This window comes from Epinephelus fuscoguttatus, linkage group LG18, assembly GCF_011397635.1.
Source record: "Epinephelus fuscoguttatus linkage group LG18, E.fuscoguttatus.final_Chr_v1".
Taxonomy (NCBI): Eukaryota; Metazoa; Chordata; class Actinopteri; order Perciformes; family Serranidae; genus Epinephelus; species Epinephelus fuscoguttatus.
Window position 1 is genome coordinate 22,595,075 of NC_064769.1, and position 12,581 is coordinate 22,607,655.

The 12,581-nt window shown below is 40.5% G+C and overlaps 1 protein-coding gene across 6 annotated transcripts in view; it reads left to right on the forward strand.

The window, feature by feature from the left end:
* Positions 1–12,581, forward strand: part of rimbp2a (RIMS binding protein 2a) — a 101,661-nt gene continuing 89,080 nt past the window's right edge. For 3 of the 6 annotated variants that reach the window (XM_049603785.1, XM_049603786.1, XM_049603784.1), the window contains exons 1-2: positions 598–872; positions 4,503–4,646. In XM_049603785.1, coding sequence (XP_049459742.1) covers positions 4,509–4,646 — 138 coding nt within the window. In that variant the 5' untranslated portion in view covers positions 598–872; positions 4,503–4,508. Of the gene's footprint in view, positions 56–408; positions 450–597; positions 873–1,560; positions 1,597–3,012; positions 3,053–4,502; positions 4,647–12,581 lie in introns of those variants that run through there. The other 3 variants (XM_049603781.1, XM_049603782.1, XM_049603783.1) reach the window with 3 other exon arrangements.

Below are 12,581 nucleotides of genomic sequence, written 5' to 3' on the forward strand. Positions count from 1 at the left end.
AATCTATGAAGAGGGGCCGCTAACCTGCTTCTCAGTGTAGATGGCTTATTCTATGGTAAGAGAAACACAGTGAATCTTAGTTTTAGTTGACTTAAAATCAATGAAAAAAAATACTAATTATATTGTATTCAATGGCTGCCAATATGTCTCTCTAAATCCTACACCTGGACCTTTATGTCTCAAGCTCCCTTCAACAATGCTATGCTAATTATGCTAAGCAAATATGTTTTTAAAAAGAAATGAATAACTAGGCAAGTTACAACAAAATGAGAATCTAAATGTAAAATAGTGCAAGTTAAAATAAGGAGTAAAATACAACATGAAAATAGGCTTTAGGAATAAAAGCGTCACTCTACAGGAAGTAGCGCGGGCTAAACTTCATGCTAACGTTATGAAACATCTTCACAGCTGCCACCATGAGGCCAGCTCTCCTCATACCATGCATACAGGTGAGAGGTTAGCCTTAATTGCTCTTTTCCGTCTCCTCTTCATACTTCATCCTTTCGTTAAGTGTGCCATATGGTCCCACAGCAGGCAGCCCTGGGTACAAGACCGCCGTGAGAGAAAAATGTGAATCATAACTGACTTCTGTTTTGAAAAGAGCAAGTCATATCAGGGAGAGGCAGTTTAAGACGTGTACGTGCAGACAGGAGCATTTGAAGCCATGCGTATGTAGTGCAGTGACACACAGCATCCATGTTGGTTTGTCCTTTAAATTTTGGAGTGTTTTTTATTTTCTTTTAAGGCTTATTGAGGATTACAAGGCAGACACATGGCACCAGACTCTGCCAAAACTGGGAAGGTGAAGAGCCAGCAGCAGAGAAGATCACTGTGAGGAGGATGAGAGACGCAAACGAGCATCACTTTGATGGGTAAAGATCTTTCAAAGTTATTCATGACAGTATACATGGTTTTACCCAGAAATATATCACTGTATGCATGCTGGGCATTTGTATGAACATTTAAGGTTTGCAGCCTTAAGGTGACACATCATATCTGCACATAGACTTCTTAAAAGTCCTTTTTAAGGAAATTTTTAAGGAAGTTTTTCTGCAACTGCTGAAACTTCGCCATTGCAGAGGAGCTTTAGACATGTCACTATTTAGGCCTTTAAAAAATATTTAGTAGTAGGAGGCTTTTCTTTTGTTTAAAATAATGCATCCACCCCAAAACTGGAGTCCATTTGCTCCTTTGACATCTAAAATGATCTGTTTTTTTTTTTAAATTGGGTATGTGCTCAATAAGTGCAACAATAAAAAAAATGGCCAATATAAAGCTGTCTTCTCCAGAGAAAGATAAAATACTATCAATATTATGAAATCAATCATAGTAATGGCCTGATATATTGATTAATTGGTAGAGAGCAAATCAAAAAAACCCTGTTCAGGCCTGGATAATGACGTACACACAGCACCCTCCTCTTGATAAATCTCAGAGAGAGATGCTTACCACGGCAGGTCCATATCCATAGATGGCTTGGCAGGATGGGACATTTGTGCATAAATCTACAGGACCTCCGAGCTTCGTGTGTTGTTGTTTTTGTTTTGTCTGTCCTCTTCCTCCACTCCCCCAGCGAGGAAATAGAAGCTGTCCAAGGTGAGTCAGCAAGGAGAAGCTGTTTGAGCAGTTGGCTGAGGCTCGGAGAGAGACGGGAGGAGAGGGAGCTGATTAATCTTGTAGTTTCTTTTTGCTTTCTATCACCCCTGAGAAAAAACAAACACAAATCACTTGTATTTTTTTGTCTTTGTCTATTAGTTATTGACACTTTGTTGTTGATAGCATCCAAAATAACACTTTGAGTATCACATCAATTTTCTAATGTGATCTTGTTCTGTAGTTTTTGTTTATTACAAAAGAAATGCAGTATTTTAAAAGACAGAACACAGATGACTGAAATCAGCTGGTTGAGTATTATGATTCAGCAGTGGAGTCAGATAAGTCAAATCTCCCGAGGTACAAGCAGCATTAACCTTCTTAACCTCGCATGTGTCACTGTATAGTAGTTAGTATGAATACGGTATTCCTCTGTGTGTGTGTGTGTGTGTGTGTGTGTATGTGTGTGTGTGTGTGTGTGTGTAAAGGTACCAAACAGGACAGCATAGATGGGGATTTAGCACTGACTGATAAAATCTGATGTGTTTTCCGCGCTCCCCCGTTATTGTGTTGCTGTGATACAGTAATCCTCTCTTATGTAACTAAGTGGAGCTCTCCCTCTCTCTCTCTCTCTCTCTCTCTCTCTCTCCCTCTCTCTCTCTCTCTCTCTCTCTGCTGAACACACTCATACACACACACATGGACACACACACATGTACATATCAATCATATCACTCAGCATTTACAAATACAAGTAGATGCACTGATGAAGGGGATTGATTGTACACTAACAGTGGCAAACTAGTTATGTGATTTTAATGAAAGAAGATAAAGGAGGTTTAAAGTAAGTGCCAAGAAACTCTTTGCTAGATTCAGTATGCCATGTATTTTCTATATGTTTATGTTGTCCAAATGCAGTTGCACAGTTGTGTTTTGCTATGTTAAAATGAATTTGTTTCAGGTCAGCTTAGCGTGGGAGAAATTTGTAGTGATAAAGTAAAATAAAACATACAAGTCTTACTGAAAAAATGTTCTCAACATGGTAAACTTTGCCTTTGTGACCACTGACATGTACATTTTCTGTTGTTTTTTGCTTGAAATTACGGTGATTTGCAAATTAAAGGTGCAGTTTGTAGGATTTGGGGCGATATATTGGCAGAAATTGAATATAATTTAATAAGAACACTTTCTTTATTGTATAATAACCTAAAAACTACGAATTGTTGTGTTTTCATTACCTTAGAATGAGCTGTTTCTGTCTACATAAGGAGCAGGTCCTCGTTCACATGGTGCTTCTCACAGTCAAGTATGCTTCCCGTCCAAGTTGGGTCCTACTGAGGCAAGACTCCTTCCTAGCATCAATGAAAACACACTGGAGCAGGCTAGCCATGTGTGCATCACTGAAGAGGCCCTGACTTCAACTCAAACTCAACTCAATGCAAATTGTGCACAAAAAATTGTGGGTAATTCATGCACACATGCATCCTTGACCTTGACAATTCTTTGAAGGAAGGATTTGGTCCTCTGCAGAATTCGAAGGATCCTTGACATTGAAACAGTCCTTCAGTGGGATTCAGTGACACAGCCTCCTTGAAATTTAGCCATTTAAGGGGACGTACACATGCCACGTTTAACCACCTGGAAAATGCGAGGTCAGGTGCTACTTTTGGGCCTTTTTTGAGCCAGCTTTCAAGAGCGCAGTGGCAGGTTGCGTCTGAGGTTGCTAAGCAACCTTAACAAGCACCAGATCATAGTCTTTTTACCAAAAGTCCTGAGTGCAGAGCTGACCTTCTTACAGGCGCTGTTCATAAGTGTGTGGGCATATCATCCATCGGACAGATGTAAAGCTCTGGCAGCACTGTGCCAAAATGATCAACTTTTCAGTGTTTATCACTGACTGATCACTTATCACCTTCTTTATGGAAGAAGGGAAAAATATCTTTCGGCTGTAATTGATTGTTCCCTGTCACATGACGCGGTGCACACTGGTGCGTTCCAAAAGTTGAACTCTCTTTATCTCGGGGCGCACCCTGAAAAATAGGTGCCTGGGAATGCGTGTGCACCGCAACATCATCACTGTGGCGTTGCTCTGTGTTGGAGTACGCCTGCCGCACTTTTACATTGAAAACAATGAATTTGAGGGCACTAAAAACGCAGCAAATGTATGGCCCCCAAGGATCCTTCCATGACTTTGAGAAGCACCAACAGAGTCTATTATGTTGCGCCACCATGTTTCTATGGTAGCCTAGAAAAAGACAAACCAAACAATGGCTTGAGATAGGGCCATTCGCATTTTCACACAGGCCAATGTTGTGTGTAATGTAGCAGCAACGAGCCAAACCGTGTCAGGAAAACACTGATTTACAACATGAAACTGCTTTATTCAGTGTTTTTGCCAGTTTTAATCACACTATCCATTTGTTTTGAGAGGAAGAGGCCTCACCATGAGATGCCACTAAATCCTACACACTCCTCCTTTAAGGCTTTTCTTGCTTGATGGATTTATCATATATTGGTTTTGGTGGCAGCCCTCCAAAATTAAAGTGCACAAGATAGTCACGATAAAAGAGAAAATTACGTTAAAAAAATTTCAGATACAAAGTAGTAGTAAATGTTCAGTAGTTTTGCAGAGGTGACATTTATTGGAGTTTAATTATAAATCTCCACTAGAGGCACTCAAAAAAGGCATTTGGTTACCTGTCAAAATGCAGATGTACTCGATATGAATTCTAAGTGTGGTGTGTGCATGTTTTCCTGTGGGTACATCTGCTTACAGTACTTTTATTGTGTACACATTCAGTGTTATGTTTTTGTTTTGCTTGTGTGTCTGTTTCAGTAAGTGTGAGGAGAGTGTGAGGTTTGCAGTGTGGCTTCAGCATGTGTAATCTCTGCTTGTGTGGGTTTTGCAGGTGATAATGCGGGATCACACGTCTGGTGCTAACGTGGAGGAGCTGCTGAGGCAGTCGCAGATGGAGTTACAGTGGATCCAGAGACAGCTGGCCATGATCGCTGCCAGAAACATACACCATCACCACCTGCACACCAAGGCCAAGGTACTGTGGTACAGCATACTGTAGGCCTGTCTTACTACTGCTGTCATTTCTATAAACAGAGATCTGCATATGTATTGTCAGACCCAGAGCTGATGGGTCTGACAATACATGTGCATACATAGCATAGCAATATACTATTGCTACCACATAAAACTGCTATGATAAAACTTCATGAGAAGAAACTTGCCCTCGAATACTAATCTTGTCTGCAAGCCATGATAAAAGTATCCTGTTACTAACATAGAGCAGATCTCAGCTCTCATTAGAGGTGGGAATCTGTGGAAAAAACACCACATTTATAGACTGTCCTTAGAAAAAAAGGAACATCTGCTCAACCTAATCAACCGATCTTCATGACACGTCATTATGACTTAACGTTAGATAATGATTTTTATGTTGATGGAGTTGCTGTTGCAGTTTGTCAGCCACCTTCTCCAATACACTTTTTACAACACCAAAATAGGCCTATGCAATGGCAGTAATTTGTAAGGACTACTGAAGGGGTCTATCGAGCACAGGCCAAGGGGCCAAAAGTGTAAGAGAGTCCCCCTGCCCTTCACCTGCATAACATCACTCAAATTAACACATAATGACCAGGAAGAGATTCAAATGAGCGCAAAGAGATGCAAAGGAAGTGTAAAAAGGCACAAAATAGCTACAAAAAGGGGTAAAACTACCACAAACAGACACAAAATGATATGAAGAGACACAAAACAAGCAAAAAAAAGACACAAAATTACCTCAAAGAGACACATAACATCTACAAAACACAAACCCCCCAAAAGATGCATTATGATTATAATGAGATGCAAAACAACAAAACAAAAAGAGGCTCTACAACCATAAAGTACCTTTTTATTTGACAGCTTAAACTTTGACCAAATATTTAGCCCTGCATATGTAGTAAAATGTTCAAATTCCCACTTAACAGCCACTTAATTGCAATAATTACCAATTAAAATTTAACACTGGAGCTCCCCAGGGCTTCGTTTTGAGCCCCCTGCTGTACTCCCTGTACACATATACATTAGTCATCAGGTTTGCTGACCACACAGCTGTAGTGGGCCTGATCACAGATAACAATAAAAAGGCCTACCAGAAGTTAGCAGAGGACGTGACCTCCTGGTGTCAGGACAACAACTTACTAAGATTGTCCCCACCTAACCCTGATCTGAAAATACATCAAGCAGAGTACACATGCAGAAAAATAATTTTTCCAAACCATGCTATGACAAATGCAACAAAATCATGATGTGATCTCAACATCCATTTTTGTTCTCCAGCACAATCGCTATTGTTATTGTCAAATTTTATTTAATCTCATTCCAGCTCCTCCGTGTCTTAACATTTATGAAGTCGAGAGTTTTGTGTTTTTGACCACAAATCTGTTGTTTTCAATCATCTTTCACCTCATCTGACCCTGACAAACACACTCCTGTCTGCTGTGTTGTTTTTAAATCTTTCTATACTACAAAGTTCTGGGAGCTTTGATGGCAACTGGCGTTTTCTGAGTCAGATTCACTGCTCAGCATGATAGATTGTGATGGGCGTACTATTCTCGACTGTTTATGGGGATAAAAACACAAAAACAGAAGCACTGCTATGGCACAATGAGAACACTCAGTCTTTGAAGTAAAATATGTTTTTTATGTTGATTAATTCTTTATTTTGTAATATACACGCATTCAACAACACATCCCCATTTTGTTTTTCTGTTGCAAAATCTAGTTTGTTAGCTTCCTGGAAAACAAGTGACATAACATGAGTCATCATGTGTCACCAGGTGTTAATAAACCAATAACATCTTCCCATGTGTTTTTTTGCCATGACTTTTATCCCATATGGCCAGGAGAGGACAGCATACTTCTGAAAACACATTTCAGTGTTAAAATCCACCAAGTTGAAAAAAGAAGTCATGACACGCTCCAAAGGTAGCAGCTTGTTTAAGTAATGAAATGACACATTGCCTTCAGCTATTTGCATATTTAAAGGGGTCACTGCATATTTCTGCCTAATCCAGTTTCCATCTGTTCCTGAACCCTGGTCTCACAGGGCTCCATGTCATGCCCGAAAACCTATTCGCTATGAGAGAATGCATCTACAGTAAGGATGGGAACAGACAGTGAGCAAGTGTTGCTAGGCAACAGAGTGGAACAGAGCGTACGTTCTGCTTTCTCTTCTCACTCACGCACACTTAGTGTCTCTTTCTGTCTGTCCTCTCCTCTGTCCTGTGCCTCCGTCCCAGTGTTAAACGCCTATCGACAGAATACATTGAGTGACTCCTGCTGACGCAGCCTTACTGAAACCGCTGCACTGATTCAATTTGAGTCCTCTGATCAGGGATTAGGAGGAGGTGAAGAGATGCAAAGGGGTGGCTTTATCTGAGCTCTGTCCATGAACATGACAGTGAAGATCTGATTAGATGCTAAAGGAAAGTTTTTATAGTAATACTAAGCAAATACTGAGGAGGAGACAGGGATGCTGGACCATGATCTGCTCTGCTCATCTATGATGTAATGCTTTACACATCACTGTGCAACAGATTTGCACAGTCCATTTAAATGAAAGCCACCCCACATGTCTTTTTTTTGCATGTGTGACGTTTATTTTCGGTCAGTCGAATGGGGCGTGCACATGTCTGTGTGTGAGTGAGACAGAGAGCAAAAAAGAGGGGAGGGGGTATTTTTAAATCGCGGCTGAAGGATGGAGCAGGAAGCGCGAGAGGAAGCGTTAACACATTTAGGGGTGGGACTCAGGGAGTGTCTGTGTGTCTGACAGTGTCAAGCTACCGTAGCTTTTATTTGTGTAAGGTTTCCTGCCTGTTACAGTGGCACACAGACCAGGCAGACCAGACACACAGGCACTCATGCACCGGCATACACGTGCATACGCACAGACGCGTCACCTCCGCCTTCACTGCCAGCTTGTGATGTGACGGGAAGGGAAGAGAGTCATTCTGGGACAAAGGGGGTACTGCCTTTAAGGTAGGGACATTGTCACTATCTGTATCAGCAAAAACATACATGTCTGTACACATTACTGTCCCGGTCCCCCTTTTTTTAGACTGTGTGATACTTGATTTGATGCTGCTGTGATTCTCAGAGATTTAATACATTCTGGGAAACACAAGATAAGATATATTTCCTTCATGAGGAGCAGCGACTAAGTGTTTGCAGATGATAGTGAATTATTTCTCTCCTGAGTAGTTGACTCTAGATTTACAACATTTCGTCTACATCCCACTCCAAGTGAAACACATTCATGACAAGGCTTATGCCGGGCAGGAGTTGCCTGATAGGCTTGAAAAGACTGATTTTCTCTTTCTGAAAATCCGTTTAATGGCAGGGCAACAGCTGTACATCCACGGCTGACTGCATCAGGCAGCTCTAATGCAAGTATTCTGCTCACACACCAGATGGCGATGTGGCAATCTATTTAAATCACTCCTAGTCAAAATAAGATTACCTTGGGGTATCCTGGTGGGTCGGTTGGCAGAGCACACGCCACTTAACCACAATGCCCTTGGTTCGAAGCCAGCCACCACATGCTGCTCTCCTAATCCAGTCTGCTGTGTCCCTCCACCATAAGTCATCCAACAAAGCAGAAATGCAACAAAAATCTTAAGAAATGACTGTTTTATTAAGTGAACCATTGGATGAATACACACATAGCATCTCTAGGTGTCATGTTGAATTAAAATCTGTAGCTGTTACTTTCTGAAAAAGTGGAGGAAAGCCTAACAGTGCACGGCGTAAAGTACTAAAAAGCCCCTATTACATAATTATATGCTGTAACATCTTAATAGCTACCCACATCATCTGCTTTGCTTAATAAACAGTTACCTCAGCCTCCAGTTGTTCATCAGTTTTAAATGGATAATCCATTAACAGTGTATACCAGTCACTGGCGTTGTCAACAGTGTCGTGCAGGTCAGACAATTCACAGAAATTAAGTTCCTCGTTATTTTTCCTGCTACCGAAAAATATGTTTGTACAGATGCTGCTTTTAGAGGAATAAATGATGTGGTGTAGAAAATTGTTTTGTAATATTTTAGCAGTTGTTTTTTCAGGAATGTGTCCATGAACCTCTAAGTGAATTGTGACTTGCAAAGTGTTCTGCCCCTGTGTACTTAAAGTCAGAGTTGAACCTACTTTTGACCTCAGGTCATAGAAACCAACAGTGACACAAATGATCAACCCAGCAAACTTAAACAAGGTGAAGAACACTAAATAGGTCATTAAATGTTACAAGGAACAGACATCACCTTCACCAGTACACTCTAAACACGAATGATGATGAGCAATACCCAAAAAGCAGTTCTTAAGCTCATGATCACAGAGCAGAGGGAGGCAACCTGCAGCTCCAGAGCTGCATGCTGCTCTTTCGCCCCTCTCCAATGGCTCCCTGTGGATTCGACCAAAAATTAGGCTACATGGAAATGAATCACGGTTATTTTTGGACATTTTAATTTTCATTTATCATTGTTGTGGGTATAAAGTGATTCTTAGATTTAGATTTATCTCGTTTATAAGGACAACGCACATTAATCAACATCTATGTAAATGTGCCAGTGTCAGCCACCTGGCTAATTTTCAACTGCAGTCCATTGGCAAGATGTTTGGAAACCAATAAAAGGATAAATTTCACAGGACAAAGATGGCATAAAGACATAAAGACAGCATTAACTATAGCAATTAGAAACTGTGGAGGTAGAACAGATGCCATGCAAAGCAACAAGCAACAGCAGAGCACCAGTACATTACAGTAACACAACAACAACAAACAGCATGTTAACTCAAACAGACATGCAAGCAACATGAAACACCAACACATAGATGAGCATTACATTCAGACATGCAGAGCAGCAATAGAAAGTAAACATAGCTAAAACAGAATAGTCATTATGTATGATCAAATGCACCAACACACAAGCCATGCGACAGAAGGTTAGCTATGCTGTTAATAAAATAGATATTGCATACATACCGATGCAGAGTTGGCTGCCTGGCAACGGGCAGGGACATAAAGCAAGGTAGCAGCGGGTTAGCCAAAAATAACAACAACAGTGTTACGGTGAGCAATGTAGTGTGTTGATTAGGAATGCTTAGTTTGAGCCTTTGTTTGAAGGTGTGATAGGTGTTACAGTTTCTTATCTCAGGTGGAAGATTGTTCCATAGTTTAAAAGCTCTGAGAGAAAAGCATGATTAGCAGAAGGAGCTGGACCTGTAAGGGATTACACAATCCCCTCTCAGTGCAGACCTTCTTACATTATCCAATTGTAAAAATGTAAAACCTATAGGCCTACAACAAATTTATTAAATGTTTTACCATTTCGTCAGATTAAATGTGAGTCATAGCTATGTCTACAGCCTGGCGCCTTTTCTCTGAAACAAGAGTGGTGGCTTGTCTTGAGTCTCCTTGGCAAAGCTAGCTGTGGAGTCCTAATCCAGAAAAGGAAAAGTCTTGGAGGAAAATAGTGAATTTAATAGTGCATAGACAAATTTGTTTACTTTACCTACGAGGTACCAAATACTACTAAATATCTTACTGCGAAATAGCCACCTTATGGAAAAACACATTAATGATTAGACCTATTAGGAATGTTGATAAGTTAATTAAGACTTAACAAGGCTGTGTTATCTTTATTGTAAGGCTGAAATATATTTTGTGGCTGCAGACAGATTTAATTGATTTTTTTGTACCAAAAATTGCTCTTCTGGTAGTACAGGTTGCTGACCCCAGTCATAGGGGAATCTGTTATGGTGTTATATGACACCCATCTATTGAAGGTGCAGTACAGCTCAATTGTGAAGTTAGAATTTAAATTTTTTAGCCTTGGGGCCCTTTGATGATGTCAGATAATACCATGGTCGAGTCAATATGTTTCTAAATGACACTTTTATTTAAATATGACTGAAACGCACTACATTGCCTTTTCAAACCTGGGATAATCAGATTGATTAAGCAACACATGGTTAAGTTAACATTATCGTAGGTGTCCTCTGAGCGCTGTATGCCTGAAACTTTAGGTAGGACACAGGTGGCATACTGTTGCATAGAAATTACCTTAAACATTGTTTACATGCGAGCACTCATAGGGCTTAGATGTCAGGATCCATAAGAGCATATGGCCGGCAAGTCCATTTGATATTACCTAAGTGGTGTCTCAGACTCGTCTTACCTCCAGTCAAAACTTCATTTATAGCTTAAGTGATCTCTAACCTGTGACTGACCCCTGGGGATGGACTAGCTTCATTCAATAAGATTAAAAGACATAAAAGAGGAAACAAGTCATTTTATTACAGCGCTTGGCTTGGATAAGAGCAACTTATGAGATATTGATGTAGACAAGCACTTTATTATTATTATTTAGTTTGTTTGTGTGTGTTTGTCCCACTGTGACGGATATGAAGAGGAAGAGAAAAACCTGATATTAAACACATACAGAGGAAAAATCTTTGTTTGATGTTAAGAGTCTCAAGGTGACTGCCGCATGGTCCTCTCTCTATTTCTTTCTGCCTACTGTGCAGTCTTTCTCTACTAATGAATACTATCTCTGAACTCACTTTTTCATACACTGTATTTTTTGGTATCTTAGCTAACGTTCATCCACAGTGGTGTAATGTTGTGGGATGTCTTACTAAACATGACAAAGACTATGGAAAACAGAAAATACATGTAACAGCTGTCCTGTCACACAATGACTGTGTGTCATTTGTTCATCCACACTGAACTGAAAGGCTGGTCTCCAGAAATTGTGTGAGACTAAACACGTTTTGGGAGCAGATGCATAGCCTGGAATGTTTCTCTGTACCAATGACTGTACATAAAGATGGACAACGCATCTTAAATTTATTCAACTGTAAAAAAGAAAGCCAAAATTTCTTGTATATGGGCTCTGCCAGCTTGCGCCTCTGACGTCATTTGGAGCCAGAGATCGGGAAGTGGAGCCGTGGGCGTTATCAAGTTCTTGCCCATACACTTATCTGACCCAATCGCGAGCAGCACCACCAATTATGAGCACACTGATTGACACCAAATGGCAACCTCCGGGAAAAATGAAAAATGAAGCTAACACAGAAGTGCCAAAAACTGGGATTCTTTAAATGGCCCCTTTGAGTTTTGCTTCAAAAGTGAGTCAATCCCCATAGACCTCTATGTTGAAATGCCCAACTTTACAGCAGAAATAAACATGTTTACAGCCTGGTACAAAAAATGTTTTTTGTCTCTATAACTAACTTCCCCATCCATGTCAACTGTATAGGGGTTGAATTTTTATATAGCTCACTAGTTTAAATGTTATTAAGGCTTAAAGTTATGCATAATTAATGGTGTGGCCCCTTCAGTGACAAGTTTGTGCTGATTGCTACCAAAGTGACAGTGCCGGTTAGGTAACGTAACCATGGCGTAACCCCAGCTGTAGAGTAGGCCTATAGGTGTAGCTGTACCTGTTGCTATTTCAGCATGTTTTCAGTTTATTACAGTTAATTTTAATAGTTTTGTTGTCTAAAAAGTCTTGTTCATTCCTTTGTTGTACCTAAAGACCCTCTAAAGAGTCGGATGTTCAGTTTTTCCAGAAAGCACATTTGTTTTAATGGTTTTAAGTCTGTTTTTCACTGGCGAAAATTAGCATTAGCATTGGCATTATCACAGCATAGACGTCGGAACTAGGGGTGCGGGGGGTGCGGCTGCACCCCCGCCTACCTACCCACTGCATTACGCTTTAAAAAAATAAAGAATCTGAATTTAAACTCAATTTGTCTGACTTACATTTATCTTCATTAATGCATAGATCTATGCTTTTGATGTGATATGCAGCCTGCCTGACTACATACAGTAGCCTTGGCATCCAGGATGTTGTGTCCATCCTGCAAACCTTGCAGCCCCAAACCCGCTCCATGCTGTCGGAGGTGGAGAAGCTCATTAAGCTCTGTC